A 23,293-nucleotide genomic window follows, 5' to 3' on the forward strand; every position below is an offset into this window, starting at 1 on the left:
CGTCAGGGCAAGGAAAGTGCACAGCAGGAGGAACAACGCCATGCTGGCTGGTATGAGACGGTCACGCGCCCCGAAGTGTCCCATTGGTCAACGGCCCCACACCCGGCCGCCGTATTCCTCGTTTTGCCGACCTCGACCAATCAGATGCGTCGTATCCGGGGAGGCGGTGCGCTAATGACGGCGAGGGGCGGTGCCCCGGGCTCGGGGGATGGAGTGGGGTCGCAGCGCCCGACAAGCACCACGGCTGCACTCAGTCCACTGAAGAAAGGCTCGAGAGCCCCACCTATACCCCACGCCGGCACCGAGATCGTCAGCTGTTGATAAGGATCAGCGAGATCTTGACCAGCGATCACTCCATGGAAGAGAATGCTTGTCTTTCTTGTCTCGCTTCTGTCGGAAATGACGCACATTGTCGGTACCGCGATGATGCGATCGGGTGGGAACCCCGTGGGTTGGCCAATTTGCGTAGGGCTAGACCAAGACGACCTGGATGCATGTCGTGTTGGGACTCGCGGATACAATGCAAAGTGCTGTGATAGCTCGCGAAGATATTGACCAGGGTTATATTCTCGGTACGATTCGTTACCCAGTGAAGCACTGTACTGATTTGAATAGCTCGACAACACCCCTACAGTCACGACGTCGAAGATTAAACCAAAGGCCGGCGGGATATCACGTTCATAACCTAGCACTCAGCATCCGCCCTTCTATCGCATTTACAATCTCAGTATCTCTTCCCAAAGAATCCCAAATCTTGATCCAGCTGATTCTCAACCCACAGCGGCCACTGGTTGTATATGAGGTGCTCGTGGTCGACCAGCTTGTTCAGATACCCCAGCCAGCGAATGATGCCCAAATCGATGGCGCTCTCCCGCGGCGGCGCCTTCTCGCGGCACTCGTGCTCGGCGTTGGTGATGAAGGCCATGATCTGCTTCAGCGCGATCCAGTGGCTCGCCAGGAGGATCATTGTCTGGTTTCCCATGTCGATGACGCGCTGGAACTTTTCGTGCGGCAGCTGGATCCACCAGCCGTAGTGCTTTGTCAAGGTTTGATATGCTGATGCGGCATCATCTGTCAGTACCGCCAATTCACATACCAGAACCACGTTCACCGGCATATAAGAGCAACTTACCTTCCCACGACGACGTGTGCAGTTTCGTCGCCATCTCCATGATGATGTCGAAATACTCAATCTCCACCACGTCCCGGCAGAGCCCCCTCAGCCCAGCAATCGCCTCGACCGCGCCGTCCGCCCACTCCTTCTGAATAAGCGGCAGGTCCGCCATCTTGGGCTCCAACACGGTGCGCGAATCGTCGCCGATGATGTTTACAAAGATGGGCTTGATGCCCTTGATCCACATCTGCGTGCCGATGATGAGGATGCCGCGGATGAAGGTCATGTACTCTGGCATGCCGTCCTCGAACGTCACGGACTGGAACGTCAGCGCGAAGCACGTCGCGATCAGCGCGTTGGCGTGCTCCGAGGTCGTGCCCTTCTGTCGGGGCAGCTCGGCGAGGGACTTCTTGATGGCCTTGATGGCCTTGACGCGGTGCGCCATGGCGAAGGCCAGGAGGCTCGGGTCCGTGTTCATCAGGTCGCAGGCGGCCATGCCGAGGATGGCGTGCATAAGAAACTCGTGCTTTGAAGTGTTAGCACGTCGCCGGCATGGGCGCGTGAGGTGACTGACACTTTGGGACAAGCACGGCACTTCGTGCGTCCAGATGTTCTCGTTCCCTATGGGGTGATGGGGATAACACCGTAGCATAAAGTGCTGGAAGAAGCGCATGTCTTGCAGACTAAACAGTGGCACCTGATGGTGCGGCTGAACACAAAAATTTAGAGACGCAGCGCATAACATGGCTGTCTTTGCGTACCTGGTGTACAATGGCTGGTGTGTTTGGGTATTCGCATTCAAGTCCCGACTTGGCACAATGGCCGCAAGACGGGTGTGTCTCCTGGCACTGCAAGCAGTGTTAGTCTAACAAGAGAACCCTTGAGCCAAGATCTTACCTTGATTCTTCTTCTCTTGCAATTAAAACACCCCCTTCGGCTTTTGGTATGTCCTCGCCTCTCGAGCCGCTGCTTCTGAGCGGTCGTATTCTGTGATGAGTACCCCTCCACAGCGTTTTCTGGTCTGGACTTGGACGCTCTATTTGGGGACGATTCTGAAAGCGTCTCACTCGAATAGGTGTTCTCGTCCCCGAGAAACAGCTCATCACTTTGGAAGAGCGTACCATAATCAAAGCCGTTCATATCTGGCGCGGCGGCGAGCAGAGAAAGTGATGGTTGGGCAGTATTCATGGTGCCGTGGACTTTGTCTCCCAAAGCGGTTCAGCTGTAGGCTTAAATCGGTTCTCTGACGACTTGGCGTAGAGATTATGCACCGCCAGAAGCTCCGGAGAACGATTCAAAGCTTGACAAAATAGTTTCAACGGCCGAGCTAGATATGACCTGACGTCGCCCTCAGCTCGATGCGGGCGCGTCGATAGCTAGACAGCCCAGTCACGTGCGGCGCCATTGACGACTGTCATCGTGGCAGGGCGTCGGGCGATTGATAGCCCGCTACAGGTCTTAGATCCAGCGATACCGAGACGTCATTGGTCGCTTGCCATCTTCAGCCATAACCGTCGTTGACTTTGTGGAGGCTGTGCAACGCAAGACTCCATGGGGATGTTACCGGCATCTGCTTTTGCTCACCGAACGAAGCCTGCGCGAACTTAGTGAAAGAGGTAGGAATGACTGGGTCGTTTGTAAGCGAGGATGGGCGATGTCGAGGCATGGATTCCTTCCGGGAGGATGGTCTCCGGAGGTGTGGATCACGGCCGGGTGTCAACCGAATGCCGTAGCCTTTGCCTTGCAACTTCTTTTCTCAGAGTCGAAAACGCTTGGAATACTTCTAAGACAAACGTAAATGAGCCTTTTGGCCGCGTCACTTAATTTGACGATGGCGATGGAGGCGCCGACAGCAATATTTTCGAGGCGGTGGGCTGAAATCCAATGTCTCTAACCCAATCTCGGTGACTTGACTTGGGGAGAAGATTTGACTCAAAAAGGTCGTCACGCCGTCACCAACAGACGTCTTCATACCTAGCATCGCTGGTGTTCAGACGAACTTGGGCTCAGAGGCTTGCCTTATTGGCTGTCTCACAAGCATGGCCAATTTCTACGAAATTGGCCGCTGAAAACACTCGAGCTTTGTGTAAACTCGACATCCCGTAGTTTGTTCAGCCAAAGTCATTCCAATAAGACTTCTGCTCCTCAAGTCCTTCCAACGACAGGCCCGCTGTGTCACAAAGCAATGCTCATTTTCTGCAATCTTGGAACTGAAAGGGCCGTCTTGTAGCGGTCACCGACGTCTCCATCCATGTTTGCCGCCAAGCCATTTACGCATCAGCTGACCATGTCCCGAAGTCGCAAGTAAAGGACACACCAACCGACAAACAACTGCCAGCAGCCCTTTGTTCAATTGAAGGGATTCTGTATAGCTCAACGGAACAAAACATGCTTAGCTGCAGATCATCCCGCAGGGCGGATTTGAATAAATAACAACTACTGCAGCTGACCTCGGGTGCTATTCCATGTGGATGTACAAGAAAGCAGGACGAAAATGATAGGGTGGGGGGGAAATGATGAGATGATTTGGTGAGAAGGCTAAAAGTGGTATGCACCATGCGGGTGAGACATATATCAGGAGTGAATGTGCAAACGTCAGCATCATTCAAGGGATTGGCCAATGCAATAATGGCAACCCTAAAGCGAGTATTATGGGACACCGAGGACATGTGCATTTTTGTGTGCCGTTGTTGCGCATAAACCACAAGCTTAAAATTGATATCGGACGAAGAACAATGCGTTCGGTTCACTGGTCGATTCCCGATGTTGGGTATCGGAGTCGCGGGTGCAACTCTTTGGCGTCTAAACAACGGCGGGCGGATTTGGTGGGGGCAGAGCTAAGCATCTGGCAATGCCGAGATGATTACGTATGTCGTAATGAATCTACTATTATAGAACAAAGGCCCTAGTGTCCTGATATTGCTCGACCTTGCGCGGCCCAGGGCTCTGAGTCGTGCGCCGCGGATATCGGCTTCAGCCTCTGAAGAGCCACTGAGCCAGGTTGAATGAGCGCCGCGGACGGTGCTGATGGCCCTGATCGAGAACAGCGGCCGGCATGGCAGCGCCGTTTGATGGAGCTGGGTGGCATTCCGAGCTCTAGCTTCGGCGTGGCGCAGTGTTGCCCTGGTTGTCGCATCCCAGCACACTCTGGTCTAGGGCTGGCTGAGGACGAAATACTATGTACATAGTATTGTCGGACCAACAAGCTTTGGATGATCCGAAGCGCTGGTTTTGTTCGGCTTTTGGGCAGGGCGGTAGGGAAGCGACGGCACAGACTAGGCGAGGGATGTGGGCGGCGCTGTCAGAAAAGAGCCAGACGAGTGGGAGCCAAACGCCAGAATAGGCGTCATCTTCTGGGATGATGGATGGGATTCGCTGGACGTCTGCCCCGTGGCGGCGGAAGCTCATTTCGCTTAGGGTTTCACAGCCGTCGCCCTGGGGTTTGGGTTGCTGGCGCTGCCGGGTCTGACGCTGTCGGACAGTCGTGGGCTTCTTTGACTCGGCGTCAGTTCCCGGGCTGGGGCTTGGGGGAGTCTGGACTGTGCGCGCGGTCAACTCGTCCTGGCGATCCATCAGGCTCCACGTAACCAGCTAAGCGCAAAAGGGGATAGGCGAGAAGCGCCGAACAAGTCAACGTGGGCCCCAGCCCAAAGTGGTGAAACGGGGGTCTCGATGGGCGGGACTTATCGCGCTCAGAGCGACCTCGCATTGGACCCATTCTCCCATGACAATGGCATCAGGCCCTCGGGTTGCCCCAAGCGCGGGGCCGCCGTCCCAAGTCAGCCGTTGTCAACTCTTTGTTCGTCTGATGCTGGCGCTGTGGGACGGGATACGAAAAACCCAGAGTAGGGCCTGCCCTGACGGCCAACCCTGCCCGGCGCCTCCAGGCCAGCTGAGACTATCTGTCCAACTTGATGGCTTCGCCAGTCAGTGTTGGGGGTCGGGTTGAATGCGGCGCCACCCAATCACCGCCAACACCCTCCTAGTGAAAGTGACTTGTGGGCTTTGAGGCTTCGTTGAGGGGGCCACGTAAGGGTGGACGAGAAGACGAGGGAGGAAGGCTTTGCCGAGCTCGTAATGTCCGGCGATGGCTCTGCCTCTAGGCATCGGTAGTAATCTTGTACGTACGTTTCCCTGGAGATGGCGTAGGGCTCTCATCATCGGGAAGAGGGAGGGAGGGAGCGGGGGTCGAGGCCATGGTGACGAGCTTCTGTGCAGAGACTTCTTGACAGGAGGCAAAAAAGAGGGATTTTCTGCAGGGGAATTGTCATCGATAGCACCGCAACTAATTCGATGGTAGAGGCACCCACCTAGGGACTTGACGGCTCTGGCAGGTTTCTTCCCCCTTTGCATGCGGCCAAGCGTCAAGTCAAGTCAAGGCTCACGTCAAGGCTCGAATTCTTACACTCGGCAACGAGCCTAGTGAGTTGAAGCCAGAACCCAACGGTTCAAGGACGAGAACGCCCTAGGCTGCCAAGAGCCCACTTCCTCCGGATGCTAATCTGTATCACGCCGACCGTTGTTACGGTTCCTGTAGTGAGGTGAGAGAGGTGAGGTATTTGCGTGCAGTAGTCCCGTCCTACCTACCATCGACTGCCACCTGTGCTGCTCGTGCTTGTTGCTGGCCAGAGCGTGCAGCAAGGTGTTGCAGTCGCTGACTGGATCGGATGGGGGCTCGAGGGGGCCGGCGGTTGAGGATAAGCAAGGAACGAGACTTGCTTGGTGATGTAACTTTTCGCAGCGATCACACCCAAAAGTTACGTGACGACGTCGTATCCAGCAACGCATCCTTGGCGCCCGGTGTTTCCAAGGTTGCGCCGTGGTGCCGGTTCCTGCAGCATTTTGCCCCCGTACCTGCATAAGCCAGGGGTCGAAAATGGCGCTTCTTGCTCCATCCGCTGCCCAGGTGGTGTTATTGTTGTTCCTCGAGCCAGAATCAAGTCGCTCTTCCCCTCTTCTTGGCCGAGAGGTCCAGGCCAGCGCCAGCGGGTGGAAGGGCAAGAAGGGCGACGAGTTGCCATCGAGCGCTAGTTGTCGCTGAGGTGTGAGTGGGCGGCACTCCAAAACAACCCAGCTGCGACTATTCGTTTCTCCCTCGTTTGGCACCAGCCAAAAGGCTATCGATGTGGTATTGCCAGTGATCTGCAGTAGACAACGGATAGCCAGTCAAGCCGAGACCCCATTGATTAAGGAACAAAGCCAAATGGCTGGGAAAAGGAAATCAGCCGGCTGCCCTCCCCCTTGGTAGGTCGACTTGGGAGACACTGGCAAGGACTACCATACATAGATGGCCACCGATTGTGAGGCGCCTTATGTCACTGTGGGTGTCTCTCATGCTGCGATTCACCGCGGCGGTTTAGCCGTCGTTTGGATTCTCCGCTCTGGGCAGCAAGTTTGGGGCATCGAGTTGGCAGAGTCGAGGAGGTCCTGGGTAATCATCAGTCATCAGGACGCAACGCCAGCACACCATCCCCGTCGTGCTGAGTGCGTCTCCCGTGTCGCCCGTGTCGCCCCCGCCCACTGAGCGCTTGCCAGAGAGTCAGTCCGGGAAAATCCAGAGTGTCCAGACCCCAGGGCCATGGAGAGGGGCCACAAAAATAACCGGGATCAGCAGAGAAAAGCATGGCTCATGAGGCGCTGATCACCCCGAGAAAAAAAAAAAATGAACACGAAATCGGACGAAGAGGGAAAGGAAAAAAAAAGCTCTGATGAACTGCCAAGGGGGCGACGGTTCCCACCCTGACCAGTCAGCCACCACTCAGGAGTCGGCTGGGAGCAACTCCAAGGGCTGCTTCGAGCGAATAGTCGACCAACATATCTGTCGACCACGACAGTGAATGGTGGAAAGGGATCCATAACATGAAGAAGGAATGGCACGTCTGGAAGGAAGGAAGGGCACGCTCCACCTGCCATGGTTGTGACTTGTAACTGCCAGGAGCAACAGGAGCAACCACTACCGTACCGCACCGCACCACACAACCACACCACTTCCTTTCCCGGAAAGCGCGATACTTCGTACGTCCGGCCCGCCCGCCCCCTGCTTCTCCTAGTGCGCGCGGATAGGCAGGTACGGAGGAAGGGGCCACCATCGTTCGTAAACTACTTTGGTCCCCCTCCTTCCTCGTGGTGAATCGCAAATCAGCCCCGTGGGATCCAGTGTGTCTGCAACCCCGACCCACCAGGACCCATAGTCCGCACCAGTTCCCGCAACAGAATTGGCAACTGCCAACTGCACCTGCATCTGAGGTCGCTTCTTCCTTCCGGTCGACCTCACCTTCCCACCTCTTCCAGGTTTGTTTCGTTCTACAAACGTCCCTGCCTTATTTGTTTCCTCCCCGGCACCCAGTCACTTTCTCTTCTTAAACTGCCTCCTTCCCCCCCCACACTCTCTTGCTGCTTCCCCTTCCTTACACCAACCGGCTTGTCTGTCCTTCTTCGGTCACGTTCACATTCATTCACCAACGGTCGCCAGCTTCGACCTTGTGTACACAAACCCAGCAGTTCGTTGTTCACTCGAACTCACCAACAACAACCGCACCACTTTCCTTATTCGCGTCTTTGACAGACCGAACAACCAGCAAGCAACTACATCGCTCCTTCCGTGTGTATCCAAACGATATATCCACCCTCATTCCAAGGCCGGAACTTCGTGACTACAAACCACTTCGAGAAAGAAATCATCAACAGCTTTTTCACAAGCACCTTCCTCGACAAACCGCCTCCTTCACACACAGGTAACAAACACCAACCGATACCCATCGACAACCGCCAAGATGTACGCCAAGAAGGCTCTTTCCGTCATCGCCTCGCTCGCTCTCGCTGAGCAGGCCCTGGGCTTTAACGCTCATCGCCACATGCACCAGGAGAAGCGTGCTTACAAGTACGACATCGTCACTGAATGGGTCACTGTCACCATCATCGAGGGCGAGTCTGCCCCTGCCAGCACTCCCACTCCGACTCCTACCCCTGCTGCTGCCCAACCTGAGGTCCAGTACACCCCGACCACCACCTCGACTTCCATCGTCGTGATCTCGACCCCCACCCCGGTCATCGCTGCTCTTAGCACTACTTCCATTCCCACTCCGGCGGCTCCCAGCACCACTCTGGTCACTTCGGTTGCCCCCAAGCCCTCTTCCCAGGCTCCCATCATTGAGCAGGCTATTGCCGTCTCCTCTGCGCCCGCCTCTTCCCAGGCTGCCGTCATGGAGCAGGCTGTTGCCGTCTCTTCTACTCCCGTCTCTTCTGCCAAGGTTGCTACTGCTAGCACCAGCTCTGCTTCCACCGGTGGCAAGCGCGGTATCGCTTACAACGATCCTACCAAGGTCAACGCCTTCTTCACCGGCTCTTGCAAGGACTGCTCGTGGGCTTACAACTGGGACTCGAGCGACAACGGCCTCACCGCTTCCGGCGTCGACTTCGTCCCCATGCTCTGGGGCCCCATCGACACCCACACCGCCCGCTGGACCGAGAATGCCGACGCCGCCATCGCCAAGGGCTCTACTCACATTCTGAGTTTCAACGAGTGTGACAATGCCGCCCAGTGCAACCTCGACGCCGGCTCTGCCGCCACCGCTCACGTCAAGTACATCAACCCCTATTCCGGAAAGGTTAAGATCGGTGCCCCTGCCATCACCAACAGCAACATTGCCGGTGAGGGTCTCGACTGGCTCAAGTCCTGGGTTTCCGCTTGCAACACCGCTGGCTGCGCCTACGACTTCTGCGTCACCCACTGGTACTCCCCCTCGGACGCCGCTTCCACCCTTTTTGACCACCTCCAGTCGGTCCACGAGATCTGTGGCGGCAAGCCCGTCTGGCTCACCGAGTTTGCCCCCTTCGGCAGCAGCGACCAGATCACCAGCTTCGTCCAGACCAACGTCCCCAAGTTGGACAGTCTCGAGTACCTCGACCGCTACTCCTACTTCATGGCCAGCGACGGCGTTCTCAACTCCGGCTCTGGCCTCAGCGCTCTTGGCCAGGCCTATGCCTCTGCCTAAGTCTGCTGAGGCAGCGTCGGTTGAGTTGCCGGTACGCATCCAACTGTCAAGGGCGGGCATCAATGTTTCTTTCGGGGGCCGCCGGGGTTTTACGGTGGACAGGTATTTCCGGAAGTGGTCGCCCGCCTCTCTCTAATTCAATTCTACTGTACATACGGTTACCTCTTTTCTTCTTCGGGACATTCGCTTTTCGCATTCAGGGGTGGTCACTCGCTGAATAACTCCCTCCTAACTGGATGAATTTTTCGAGTCGGGTTTGGCTCACAGGATACCCGACACAAACATATGGTGTTTGCGGACTTTTTTTTATTTTTAGAGAAGGGGAAAATGGGCTCAGGGACGATCCAAACGAGATCCAAAAGGATAGACTCACGAGCTACGAACACACAATGGAATACCAGGCTGCACAAGCCTAGTTATCACATTACACTTACTTTTGCTCCTTGAACTTGGCCCATTCATGCCTACGATGCTTGCAAGTGGAATGTCTTGTAGGAAACGTCACTGAGCATGTGTGACGCCGGGCCCGTGATAACATTTCCTGAGGCTTGCTTAGGTAGTCTACGTTGCAGAAGTACACTCATGTTCGGTCCTGTTCCGTGCTCCTGGTCCGTGTCGCCCGGCACCCGGCGCTTACTAGTCTGATCGGGTAGTCGGCCAACAAGGTGCACTCCAGGGAGAAGGAAACGGATGATGGTTTTGACGGACGAAAAAGAAAGAAAAAACGTCAGAGAAACGGGACACCGTTGATGACCCGGCGGTTGCGCCCTTGCCATCATCCGTCTAAGAGGCCATCCTCCGGACCCGAAACCGCTTTTTTTTTTTGTTGGTGGGGGGGGCCTACCTCGTTGCCACGTTGATTCATGCGTCGCGTGGGCTGTAGCGGTCGAACCTGTCGATCCAAAGAGGATAACTCGTACGCCGTGGTACGGGACAATACGATGGGTTGATTGGTCGGTATACGGTGGTTTAAGCTTCCGCTGGATGTTACAAACCCCGTGCGGTCAACTAGGCCGCTTTGAGATAATTATCCCCTCCCCCCAAAGTCTTGTATCGCTTCAAGGCATTGCGCCTTTTCTGTGTAGGGAGCCAAATTGCCAAGGCTCCCTTGCTACGCCAGGAAAGGATGACGAGGCGCAGCTTCTCCGTGAAGCTTCTTACGCTGACAAAGGGACGAGCTCACCGCCCTGCTTTGCTGAGTCGAGGGCAGTTTGGATGATGAAAGGGGGAAAGCCGTGGTGGACGCATTTGACCTTGTCCGTGTTTAATGGGGTAGGATAGATGCTTAGCTGGGGGAAACGCTGTTTCAAAGTAGTACGTAGGATATAGCAAAATGGTGTAGAATTACCGAGTTCGGGAAAGGACTGTTCATCTTCTCCGAGCTGGGCGATTTCAACGGTGGCGACGGTGACGTTGACGATGCTGCTGCGATGTGATGCAGCATAGAGGGGGCTGTTACTTGCGCCCTTGCATGGCTGTTCACGGCCTCAGACGAGAGGCGGTTTACTCTGACGGCGCGTTGGTCAGATTTTGCAATTCGAGGGTGCAGCTCCCAACCTTTGCCTTTGAGGCTGGAGATCTTGTTGCGAACACCGTCAAACGCTATGCTCATGAACGTTGCTACAAAGTATATAGTTCCTGTCAAGGGATTGTACAAACAGGCTTGCCTGATATTCTGATGTAACGCGCGGATGGACAGCGCAGGAAGACAAATCCGCCCAAAGGACTTTTCGTGGTGGACAAACCTTGCGGATGACTACTCTATGACAGGTACTGTTCAGAGTCATGAGCTTACTGGAAGACGTGAAAAGCCCGTCATAGTGATGGCTCGACCACGGAAGAAGCTCGTCCCGAGCTTAGGTAGTAAACTAAGGAGATATATGATATCGAGATGATCCTCGAAATGACTCCATGGTGGCGGTAGCGGTCGGCGATGGAAAGTGTGTCGATTCTTTCGACGTGTCTCTTAACAGATGGGTGGACGGTGCTAGGGGCTTCTCGTCTCGTCTTGAGCTTGGCCCTGTCTTGTCAACACCTGCAAACAATGCGCGACATTGTATGTGTGGCGGTAGGTCGTGGTGTTGGGTTCATCTTGGAGATGCAGGTATCCTTGCGGAATGAGGGCGGTTAGCGGTGGCTCTGTCTAGTTTAGATTGTTTCACACTACCCCTTTAGAAGTAGTCCTAGATTGTCTATGTACTGTACACGAGGTCGACATCCTTCAATGCAACTACACACTACGCGAACCGGTACGAAATGTGTTCAATAGTATAATGATGTATACATGAAGCTATATACGCAAACACACAACCAGTTCCTCTGAATTTGCAAAAGATACAGTTTTTTGGTGCATATGCTCGTCTGAGGGTAGCAATCGTCTTGACAGCGCATGTTGCGAGGCGTCCGTCTGGTGAGAATCGGTACATTGATAGTGGGAAAATCTGCGAAGCGCGCAAGTTAGATCGAGATCCGGAGTTGTGTGCCTCGAGTTCGCCATGTCCGACGGATGACACTATTTTCATCTTCGGCACGACCAGTTCACTCCGGGATCTAACTCATTGAGACGCCGGATCGTTAATTATCTCAACTGATAGGAAAACTTTCATCGCCGACAAACTAGTGCCGGACTACGAGCAGATGACGAGGCGCCGACGAACTGCGGCCAATGCGATACAACAGACGACGTTCCTACCTTTCACTTGCTTGGAGGATGTAGTATTCGTACTCTGGTGGAGGTGTGTGTGAGTGGGATATAGATGGTGTGTTTGTGTACGTGTCCGCGGGGATCGGCCAACTGGGTATGCCGAAGGATCCGTATTGGTAGTAAGCTACATGAACTAGGACGAATCACAACAGACAGCCAACGTAGGATGGCTGGAGAAACAGACGACGTATCAAAATGGAGAAAAGACGGGACAGTCCCCGCGGGAGATTGGACTGAAAGAGTAGTGGTATGGTAGGAGGGTGACTTATATGACCATTGAGGTGAAAGCCAAGAAAGGGAAAACATGGTTCAAGAAACGTCCGTCACCGACAAAAAACTGCCCGCACCTGTCATAACCTTCGCCTCTCCTCTCGGCGTCAACTTCCGGACCCAATGAACCAGTCGTCGGATGAAAGAGAAAGCTCAATGGAGGGTGTGATGTCAAATCCTTGCAAAGGAACAGGGACGTGATGGAGAGGCTTGGAGCGTTTCGACGAAGAAGGTTGAGTTAGGTTGGGGGTGGGCTAAGCCGGGGAAGTGGGGGTTACGGCTCGGTTGAGCGATGAGGGGCAAGTCGAGAGGCGACCCCGGAGGAGCGACGTTGTGGTGATGAATGAGTAGAGCCCGATAATGACTCAGGACAGACACAGTAACTGTCGCATGAATGATTGTTTCCTCAACGTTTGCTCCTCGACTTGTTGCCAATGAAGGAAAGAACCGAAACTCTAGATCCGATTGGGTAAATGGAGGGGGCCAGTGGGATGCAGGTCAAGAGAAGCTCTGACCCCAGCTGCGGTCGTCGTCGCGTGGTACCCGGTAACGCATACCTCCGGGTCCGAGTTGATCCGTCTGGGACTGGGAGTTGATGTTCTCGGTCTCTTCCGTCATATGGCTGTATCCTTGTTGGAGACGAGTGGTCTCGAGGAACGGTCCCCTCCTCCCTCATGGTCTTTCCCATACGTATCTTCCACGTGGACGGGTGGTGCTGCAGAGGAACCTGGTAACCTGGTATGCGTTCAATATTCAGTTAACGAATGCAGGAACATGGTCAGATCGTAGCGGTTGCATAATCAAGTACGGGGATCTTGTCTCCTTCCTTTCGAAAAGCCGTAGGGGTTAGGCAAGGTCCAAGGCACTGGAAGAAGTGCAAATTGCTAGCGGTGTTAGAAGCGTCCGAGTGAGGAAGACAAGGCGCAGAGGTGTTACGTTCTACATGTCATAGTAGGCTGACCTGACGTACGGTTATCTCTTTCCGAAATTGCTCCGTCATGCCGCTGCAATCCTACCTCCTCTTACCGGTGCTCGGTATCTCCGTTATCCTTCTTCCATGCATCTCTAGATCTCTGTACTAGAACAGCTCGGAAGGCGGAGTAGCTCAAACTCAAGTGGAGTTTGCCACACTCAATGGAAACAACATCTTCCAATTTACCCCTCCTCCTCCAGGCAGTAAGCAGGTTTCGACAAACTCAGATGCCTGGCGCAATATCTAACTAGCAGCATGTAAAAGTACAAACGGCGGGGGCATCTACAGCCAGCTAAATCGATTGTGTGCGTTCAGTTACCACGTTGTAGCCGCGCAGATCTGGAGGCCTCACCGGATGAGATCTCTTAATCCCATCTCCGCTTCGCCTCCCCTCCATCCGTCCTTTTTGTCCCAATTGCTGACTATCTAGGAATCGTTCCATGAAAGTTTGCCTCGTAAAGTGTCCGCCCATTCAAACCCATTCCGCGTGGTGTTCTATTGACCTACTTCTTTTGAGTTGGCAATTCGTGATACTGCCCGTGTAAGGTAGGCAATGTCTGTTGCGCTGCTCTGCGCCATTCAATGCTTGTTTCGACCCAATCTTCCACTTTGCAGCCTTTACATCTTAAAACTAGCCTCGAGTTGAGCCGATATCCAGCCAGACTCTCTGTAGTAGTCTTCCTATAGTAGCATCGATACCGAAAAAACAGCACAGGCCTGGCCCGGAGTGCGGTCCGGCCTTGCTGTTTCAACAACTCTGTGGGAGCAGGGACCACGGAGAGAGGGCACCGACCGAGAATGACAGTACTCCACAAGCTCATGTTCTTAATGTTGGATCAGGATGCTCTAGGTGAAGCTGTGAACCATATGCCACGGCTTTGCACGAAGAGCAACCAATGGGATCACTTGGTAAGTGCTCGGTAACGACGCCGTGAGGTGCGTATCCACATAAACAAGTGATGGAGGCAGCGACGAGGGAAACTGCGAACGATAAGCGAGGAACAAAACGGGCGCCTTGGAGGAACCAGCCCAATTCCAGTTGGCTTTTGCCAGCCAGGTGTGCTACATGCCCTTCCCAATCCCCCAATGCGCACGATTCTGCCGGTGTCACTCACCTCACACAGACGCTGAACGTCCCATCTTTTTTCCTCTCCATTATGCTATGCAGAGAGAAGATGAGCCAAGGCCTCGGTGCATGGATCGCGCGCGCGCGCGCACACACACACACACACACACACACACACACACACGCACGCATCCATGGGAGAGCTGGGGAGATCGGTGGAGGGGCGCCAGAGGGTTTGTGCGTCTCGTACGACTTGCACGTTCCAAACACCGCGCATACGGTTTGATGGTAGTCAAATCCCGAAGGGACAATGGCAGTTGGTAGAGGGGGAAAGGGGAGCCTCGTCGAAGTCTAAGTCCTATCATCCTGCGCAGCCGCAAGAGCGACGAGGTGTCTTGTGCCGCACAATAGCACCAGTCGAGCGTATCGGAGGGCAACTCGGATGGGGAGAATACAGGAAAACGAAGCACCTCCATGAAGACAAGGGAAGATAAATCATGGACAAGAGAAATCCCATTTCGACTTCCCGTGCCAGCCAGAGTCAGGAATTGCAACTGAGCCACCTTTTTCGACTCGGAGTGTTTGTCCGCTCTTCCATATAGTGCGCTATCATTCTAGGCCAGACCTATCCGCCCTACTCCAACTCTATTTCAACTCGTTCCATGGGTGATGCCTCTTTCATACCCGTTGGACCCCCTTCCACACGTGCGGTGCACAGCATCCAAGCCGACTGGAGAATCCTCTTGTGGTGGGGCACAACTGAGATGAGTATGTAAGCGGGGAAAACAGCCGCCCGGGACAAGTCGACAGGCCTCCCTGGCCTTGGCGTGGGTTTGCGGTTCAACATGAGTTTTGAGGCTGCAGAAGCAGAACCTCATGTCTATCATGGGACGTGGGAAAAATACATTGTTCATTGTTGGGTCGATCAAGGTATGCGCACCGTACCGTATGCGAGTGTTCATGTCCGAGCACAAGTCTTCGGTCTGAGCTGTACAGCTCCAGTTGTTCAGAATAAGTCAAAGGACGCGGAATCGGGCACAACGGGGGACGGCCGAGGGGATACGCGTACCAAGGCCGGAAGCACGCATGAAAGATCCCGTCTTGCACTTGCTCCAACGGCAATACAAATTCGCGGTGGACAGATCCAAGACACCGCACATGTACGCAGATGCGCGTGTGCACGCACATACATACTCCCACGTGAGCATGTCACGAATCAAGACCAAGGAGATTCCTCGCGCTAGAACAGCTATAGAAGGCTGTTCGGTCTTGCAGTGTGAGAGGCGCGAACATGATCCGGTCTGAGAAACGAAACAAACACAACACCCACTCGGTAAGGACAACCAACGTGGCACCGTGGCAATTATTCCTGAAGCGGTGGAGGATGTGCAGAAAACGTCACCTTAGCTGGAAACCCAAGACATGCCATTGTCGAATCAGAATGCCGTACTCCATCCAACTAGCCCTCAACACGGCTTCTTGACTCTTGTTTTCTACTCCTGGCAAATCACATCACGAGGGCACAACTCAGTCATCCGGAGATGGGATTATCTGATCAGCACTGTGGCGAGGGGCCCTGAGCAAGGCGGACTTTCAAGACCACCAGACGAGGACAATAGCGAATCAAGGTGTTACGAGGGTTTGTTCGTCGTGTCTTGCGATTCAACAGCTAAGAAACCACGGCATCTGTATGACACGGCACGTCGCCGATTTCTTAGACCACGCTAGCCTCGTGCGTGATTCGACGACCCATGCTTTGTCCCATTTCTACTCCGTGATATGTCCATCTCTTCTATGCAGAAAGCCAAGACCAGAATCGGAGAAACGCCGTTTCCCACAAAGCCCGCTCCCGTGTCCGCAGAAAGTACCCGCGAGATCTCAACCCAGAAGCTCATGAGTGGTATCCTGCCATGAGTTTCCGGTCTTTCCAAGCCGCTACTCCGTAAAATGTGTGTGGATCCATTGATTTGCCTCCCACCATAAGCCATGCGTAGGTATATGAAGTAAAAAAGAATAATAAAAAGCCTCCCGCCTTTTGCCAAAAGTGCCTCACGATGGGGCTCATCGTGGTGTGATATCAAGTAAAATAAGAAACAAACAAAAATGGTTCGGTTCTCTTCGTCCTAGGACCCTCGTAGGGGCAGTCCGAAACCGAAACCCAGACCGTTGTTGCGCCCCAATGTGCGTAATGTTGCCCGTTTCGCGCCGTAGAAAGAGAAAGGGCTTCTCTTGATGCGATGCCGCCTGGAAGAAATGCAGTTGGAATGTCCCCCCTCCTCGTTGCAACATAATCAACGATCGCTGGTTGTGTTTTTCGTTCATGTATCCCTAGTGTAGCGGCCGGACTCTGTCTCACGCCCGCTCGTTCGTCGGGGTTCGTTCTGCCCCGTGCAACCATCCTCAATGCTCATCTCTTCGAAACCTGCCGTCGTGGGTTTCGATTCGCGCTTAGTCGTGGTCGTGACCACGGCGCCGCTGCCAGGCACCGAACCGGCCGAGAACGTCCTGCACGCACGTTCCGCCTCGGATGAGGTCTTGCTGCTGTTGACAGTAATAGAGCGCGTCGAGCTGTCAAGAGAAATCTCGGCTATATCATCCATGACGTGCTTCTGACTTGGTGCGATGTGCGGTGAGTAGCCAGTCCCAGTCGTTCGACGGAAATCTTCGATGAATGGCTCGTTGCGGGAGCCACCACCCGAGGAGCACTGGGTGGCAACGTTATCCTTGTTGGTCACCCACTGGACGACGATGGCGGAAAATAGAACTGCAGGGGAAATTAGCATGGGATGTGAGGACGAGGTGTAATGGTCAACATACTATCACTGTTGCAGCACATGAGGCAAACCCAGCCGGGTTCGCCGTTGAGGACCATGAGTACGGTCAAATTCCTAGGGCGAGTCAGAAACTTTGAGCCTAAACTTTCCAAGGTCGGCCCGGCTTACACAATGCTGCTGGTGAGGGTGCACAGGGCACCAATAAAGGTACGGAGTGCAACGGTCCTAAGTCGAATGTTCGCGGGAGTCTTGGGGAAGTGCTTGAATGTGTACAGGCCTGCAAAAGGTTAACTTCGCCCCGAAAATCATTTTGCGGCAGCGCGTGAGCTTACTCTTGAGAGGGATGAGAAAGAGGATAGTGAGGTAGATGTTGACGACAGCGTCAAAGGAGATGAGGGGAATCATCGACACCTTCTGCATCCCAATATAACATTGCCCGTCGTCGATGCGTGTAATACGGCTTTGATATCGTCAACTATCGCCCATGACCCAATACGCTTTTGTTGACTTACAAGATAAAGTTCAGGATGGCGATGACGGTATAAACGCCAAGCATGCCAAACGAATTGAAGATGTAGAGCTTTGACCTGAGCCGCGATTTCGTTGCTCCTCGGATAATATGCTTCCATGCTGTTAGCTCGACCGCACGACTTTTGTTTTGCCGTGGGGACCCAAACACGCACTGCTTTTTCGACTAGGAAAAGGTAGATGAGCACTTTTGTCGTAATGTAGCAGATGAGGCAGAGGAGGATGGCGCCGTCGCAGATCTGGATGTTTGTGTTGACGCCGAGGGCGAACTGGAGAATCGCCGTGACGAAGACGAAGAGATATGAATCTGCGTAGACGGCGAACACGACTGGTTCTGCGTCAGCACCGCGAGCAACCATAAAACACCAAGTGAACGCTTACGCCACACCACGAATGGTATCCTCCTCCAGTTCTTCAAGGCCGGGCTCCTCTGGGCTGTTTGTCTTCCATTAGTACGTAATCCTTCCTCGTGCTGGCGCGCCCCCTTCGCCGGTCCAACGCGTGATCGTGGTCACATACCAAAGAAGCCGGAGATGATGCTGATGGAGACGAGACAGATAACAACGCTCATAATCGTGCCCCCCAAGGGCTCAGTCGTGTGCAGTCCGGCGGGGTCTGCCCGTGGAACCGCTTCTGGAGTCGGAGCCATGATGTCCCAGGACGAAGAAGTCGTTTGGTGAAGGTGGATTTCCGGTCACGATGTTCCTGACGTGGAAAGGGGTCCAGTGGTACGGGGCGCCAAGGGGAGTAGAAGAACTATATACCAAGACACAACCCAGGAACGCTAGACAAGAGAAATCGACGGGTTGGGTGTCCGAGCTACCTTTCGTCTCGCAATGTCTGGGAGGTGGAGGGGGAGAGGGACACAACCGTCTTTAAGGTTCGTCCAACAGGCGATCGAAGCGTGCGTGCAGAAAAACGGGAGGAGAAGAGGGCCAGCAGCAGAGGTACAGACAGCAAACCGGTGCTGCTACATGGATGGAAGGACAAGCGATACGCTAGTAGCAATGGGGAATACAGATCCGCATGCTTCTTTTCTCTTTTAAACCCTCCTTGGGGTAGGGTACGCATACAATGGACGTATCCAGTCGAATGATCGATAGTAAGACTAGCGCCCACTGGGCAGGAGATCAAAGGAGCTTTCAATGTTGGTGCCCTCGTGGCGGAAACCACCGAACCGGAGCCGGCTGCAGTTAGTTAGCTCGGGAAGAGAGAGAGAGCCAGAAGTAAGGCGTTGGATAGGACAAAACCAAAGTGCTGGAAGTGACGGCGTTGGAAAAGCGAATGTGTCTCAAAGCATAGCTTCATGGAGGTACGGAGAGGTAAGCCGGGTTAGCGGCCTCCACTGACGCAAGCCACCAGGGAAGAGGAGGATTTCAATAGGAAAGATTGCTGATGTCGGTAGGAGAAACGGTACCGTATTCACTTGTGAGTACGTTCACGTATAGAGATACGGTCGGTCGGAGGCAAGGGAATGGTGAAGAATTGGGGGCGGAGAGACGTGCATACACCACGCGCACGCTTGCACACACGCACCTACACAGCTTAAACGGGAAGAACTTGAAAGCAAAAACTCACAGCGGAGAGTTCCATCTGGAGAAAACGGTATCAGGGCAGGTCGGTCCTGCAGCGCTCACAGACACAGGTGACGGCTGGAAGCAACAGCGCACAATGGCTGTTCCGTCACCAAGCTCTTGTCACGGTGACGGGGCGCGTCTAGGGCGACGGAGTCGAATTGAGGGGCACATTGTTACGAGAGGGGAACTCTAATCCAATGTTGCCCTCATCCTCTCATCCTGCTTCGCGCTGGTCTTGTCTTGGGCCCGCATTCCTCGCCTGCCATGGTACAGTCCGCAAGGAGAATAGCGGTTCACCGAGCGTTGGTGGTGGTGGTTAAGGTCGAGGTGGTGGGGAGCGGAAGGTGGGAGGAGAAGGAAGGCCTATGCTCCACGCTATTGCGTCGCCTACCTGTGTTGGCCAAGAGGGGATCGAGCTTCGCTTCCGCCTGGTTGGACGGCTCGACAGTCTAAGACAGAGGTTAAATGCGACTCTGCAACGGAGCAGGGGTCCATGGTTGAACCTAGCCACCGATCCCGTCCTTGAACCAACCAGCTCCGTAACACCCACGAACCTTTGGGCTTGAATCTCCCATGCCCACCAAACTTGTAAAGAGCATCTGCCCCTACTCTGTACAAAACGCTGCAGACCATGTTGCGACGCTGACCTCTGTTTTATCGTCTTTGGCGTCGGCAGAAGCTTTGCCCCCACCTCCCTTGATCATGTCGTAGTCATCTGGATCGCAGATCGACTCGCAACTACCATAGCCCACTGGGGTCAGCGCGAAGACGTCAAAAGACGGCGGGCTCTGCAAGAGCTAAGCTCTGTGGCATGGACCCTTTCCCTGACATTCCCTGCCTTGCCTCTGACGGGCAACGTACAGCGTTGCCGCAGAGCACGTCCTCCTGCCTTGCGCCCGACTGTGCACATGCAGTCTGGTCTGTAGGAGAGCGCGGCACATTTCAATGGCATCTTCCGTTGTCAGTGTCATTGTGGTATTTCACAAGGGAGGGAAATATATACGCAGTCCGAGAAAGAAGTGCAATGCCGAGGAGTTGGAGCTTGGCGACCAAGTACATGGCGAAACACGTCTGGATGGGAAAAGCGCAGCCGTCCTCAAGCTGGTTCACCGGTACTGTTGGTTTAATGGTAACCAATAAAGCCGGACTAGAGCCAGCCGTGGCTGCTCCACGCCTCGTCGTCTGGTTTCCGTAGGTTTGTGCTAGCCGCTTGGCCACAATGATGTAGTGTCAAATGTCAAATTTTATAGCCGATTCGATCGCGTCCATCGATAGGATCGCCTGAAGATGACAACGCTCCCCAAAAAGTATGAATTCCAGGCTTTCAGAGGGAAAAATGACCGCAATGGCCAAAAATTAATGTTAAAAGCAAGACAGATTTGGAAGGACGGAAAAAACCCAAATCCTAACAAAACCAAGGAACAAAAAAATCAAACAACCAAGAAACAACCAAAACCCAAGTGTACATAGGCGAAAGTCTGAGAGCACGCCAGTCGACCGCTTGTCAGAATGACGGCCGCGTTCAGTTCCTTCGCCAACCCCGCAAGTCTGGTGGTCCGCTGCATCCCCAGATTCGAAAGAAAGTGTCACGCTCAATGCACCGTCACCGTCAGCGTTATGTAATGCACGAATAATCGTTTGTCGCATCGGGTCTGTGGGTTAAGGAGAGAAGCCCGGGCGGACGGCGCGCATCGTGAATCATTTCGAGATCTAGAGTTCGGTCGACCGTTTGAGCTGGATGCTCTGCCTGCCGAACCCTTCGCCCCCAGCCAGGAGAGCGGCATTCGAGCCTGTCGCGAGCTTCTACTTGGGCTGCCGATGCCTGCCGGCTGGCTTTGTAATTGTTCATGGTCATGCGAGCACGCGCTATGTCGAGAATGGTGACCGTGTAATACGTCCCAAGAGATTGAGATGCTTTGTCGACGGTGCGGCTGACTGCCTTGACGGCTTCGAGGCACCAAGGGTTCTCCACCGCTGTGGCGGTCGAGCGCACTCGTGGCATCCGAACGCCCGCCAATGACAATGGCGACGAGGAGAGAAGCTGTGCGGAAGCTGAGTGGACGAAAACGGCGGGAATGCTCCGAGGCAAGCCAGCCACGGATGCCGCAGTGTCGTTCTCGAAGTGGAAGGCATAGCCCGCTGGGTGGTTATGTGAGACCTTCGTCCACAGTTTTGTGTGTAGCGGCACGTCTTGCGCAAGGCCCTCTGACAAGGCAAGGTGAGTCAATACGCGCGCACTTGGCTCCAGTAGACACCCAGTCGAGCTAATCCAGGCCATGGCAGACGGGGTCTGGCTCGGTCTAGCTCGGTCTGATGGCTGAGATGTGGCTGCCGGCCGGGACATCACGAGACACCGTGCACTCGCGCGTTCTAGCCCACTCTCCTCGTTCTTTCGTTTGCCTGCCAGAGACCTTTGCCGCACGCCGCAGCCGTCATACGGTACACTGCTCAGCCTGGAACTAGCTCGTCCTGAGGATTCCACGAGGTGCGGTGCACATCGTGAGGCAGCAGGGGATGCGTGTAGGCTGCAGCGGAAAACAGGGGGCCTTGCCGCTGCTGCCCCCTCCCAGAAACAAACGCCCAAGCTGAGGGTCGTATTCAAGTACGAATGCTATCCATCATGTGCGGAAGGCGACTGACGAGGGCTTGGAGGCGGTAGCGCGACGCAAACCCCATGTGCGATCCGACGTGCTCAAACCAAAGCGGCTGCAGCGCGGCTGCAATTGCCAAACGGGAAGGAAACGCAACAAGCACGCCGAGGACGGGGCGTCAACCACAGGCCAAACAGAAAGGAGAAGCTGAGAAGTGTGCGTGAGGACGCAAGACCGAATACGATGTGTCCCGGGTTCGAGGCACCACAGAGAGCCAGAGAGACAAGCAGACGACAGGAGCGAGGAATAAGCAAAGATGATCAGAAGCATGCAGCTCGAGGTCTGAATCGACCATTGGGCAATTCCTCGACTGGACCAATGATGCGGCTCGGAAGCTGCCCCGTGCATTGGCGCAATACGTACTGAGTGTGTCGTCATGGATAAAGTCTTTTCCGAATCACAAGTGGGCCAATGCTACGTCTCCCACCGCATCCGCCCATCTCGAGGCCCGGGAGCCGGCTCCTTTTCGGGCCCCACCTCACGGATCGTGGAGCCCCAGAGATTTTTCCCGCGAGACGGGGGGGCCCGTGTGATGTCTCCCGGGCTAAAAGGGCAGAAAAGAAGGGGTCCCCACCCACTCGGGTTGACGACAATGCGGTTACGCCACAGATTTTGAGCCACGCTGGTGGCGCGGGGGTGGCCAGTGAGACTTCACGATGCCACACTACCGACGTTCCTGACACCATCCACTGCGCGGTCACAGCATTAGTTCAATCAACCATCGACGCCCATCTGCTTGGCAGTTGGCACGCTGCGTACGAAGCCCAATCGAGAGCCTCCCCAAACCCACCGTATCTTTGATCGTACGTGTGGACGGCAGTTCTTTTTGTCGAATACCAAGAGCGCCAGTCCGGACGACTGCGCGAGGTTGTTACTTTCGGTCCGCTTGATGTGCGGATAGCTCCCTATCCGAGCGAGATGCTTTCCACTTCCAGGGTCTCGATGTTTCTTCCGTGGCACTCCCCCTGCGCTTGGCGAGAGCGCACCCTCACGTGCAATGCTGCTGTCTAATACCCAGTTGAAACCGGATCGGCTTGGTAGCCCCGCGGCTGCTTTGGGAAGAGTTGAGTCAATCTTGTACGTGAGGATTCTTCACAGAGCTCGCGTACTCTGGCCACTGAGGAATCTGCCCAACAGTCGGGAAAAGTGGTGACATGAATGAAAAGAACGGGTTCTGCCTGGAAGACGCCACTCGGCTTGAACGCTAGCCCCAACCCGATTGGGAAGAGCGTGTGCCTCCTGCGGTGTCAACAATGCGAACACGCAGTGACTCCCACGATGGGAATCAGTTGAATGTTCACTGCCTGGCTGACCCTGCATATCCCTCAACTCGACCTATGAAACGTCCCAGCTGCAATCTCAGCGAATGGCGTCAAACACGTGCCGGTCCTGTTTATTTCTACCTGCATGACTGTCCAACCAACTGACCGAGGAACCCCAACGAGCAAGAGCTTCCAGGCACGGCGGCCACGAGGCTTCAACTCCCCACACCCCTAAGCGAAACCGAAACAGGCAAGGCTACCCTATCCGCCTTTGGATCTCGAATCTCTTTTATGCGGCCGCCTCCCAGAGGAAGAGGCTTCCTTCAAAGGTCGCGCGCCGTCTCCTTTGTCTCCCAGACCCACCGCAGGTCCCCCCTGCG

General features: G+C 54.6%; 4 protein-coding genes across 4 annotated transcripts; 1 reads left to right on the top strand and 3 right to left on the bottom strand.

Annotated features, from left to right (window-relative positions):
• Positions 1 to 724: 724 nt before the first annotated feature.
• On the bottom strand, positions 725 to 1,610 carry ColSpa_09539 (uncharacterized protein; the record flags this gene model as incomplete). Its single annotated transcript, XM_049275751.1, has 2 exons — positions 725 to 1,056; positions 1,133 to 1,610. The coding sequence occupies 2 exons, from the start codon at positions 1,608 to 1,610 to the stop codon at positions 725 to 727; spliced, it is 810 nt and encodes a 269-aa protein (XP_049131708.1).
• Positions 1,611 to 7,887: 6,277 nt separating this feature from the next.
• ColSpa_09540 (alkali-sensitive linkage protein 1) lies at positions 7,888 to 9,108 on the top strand (the record flags this gene model as incomplete). The annotated part of the gene is made up of 1 exon (XM_049275752.1): positions 7,888 to 9,108. The coding sequence occupies one exon, from the start codon at positions 7,888 to 7,890 to the stop codon at positions 9,106 to 9,108; it is 1,221 nt and encodes a 406-aa protein (XP_049131709.1).
• Positions 9,109 to 16,439: 7,331 nt separating this feature from the next.
• On the bottom strand, positions 16,440 to 17,315 carry ColSpa_09541 (uncharacterized protein; the record flags this gene model as incomplete). The annotated part of the gene is made up of 4 exons (XM_049275753.1): positions 16,440 to 16,885; positions 16,939 to 17,009; positions 17,064 to 17,172; positions 17,228 to 17,315. The coding sequence occupies 4 exons, from the start codon at positions 17,313 to 17,315 to the stop codon at positions 16,440 to 16,442; spliced, it is 714 nt and encodes a 237-aa protein (XP_049131710.1).
• Positions 17,316 to 17,403: 88 nt separating this feature from the next.
• Positions 17,404 to 18,072, bottom strand: ColSpa_09542 (uncharacterized protein; the record flags this gene model as incomplete). The annotated part of the gene is made up of 3 exons (XM_049275754.1): positions 17,404 to 17,517; positions 17,579 to 17,751; positions 17,943 to 18,072. 3 exons carry the CDS (start codon positions 18,070 to 18,072, stop codon positions 17,404 to 17,406), a joined length of 417 nt encoding a protein of 138 aa, XP_049131711.1.
• Positions 18,073 to 23,293: the final 5,221 nt, after the last annotated feature.

Source organism: Colletotrichum spaethianum (assembly GCF_022836535.1).
Source record: "Colletotrichum spaethianum MAFF 239500 DNA, contig29, whole genome shotgun sequence".
Classification (NCBI taxonomy): Eukaryota; Fungi; Ascomycota; class Sordariomycetes; order Glomerellales; family Glomerellaceae; genus Colletotrichum; species Colletotrichum spaethianum.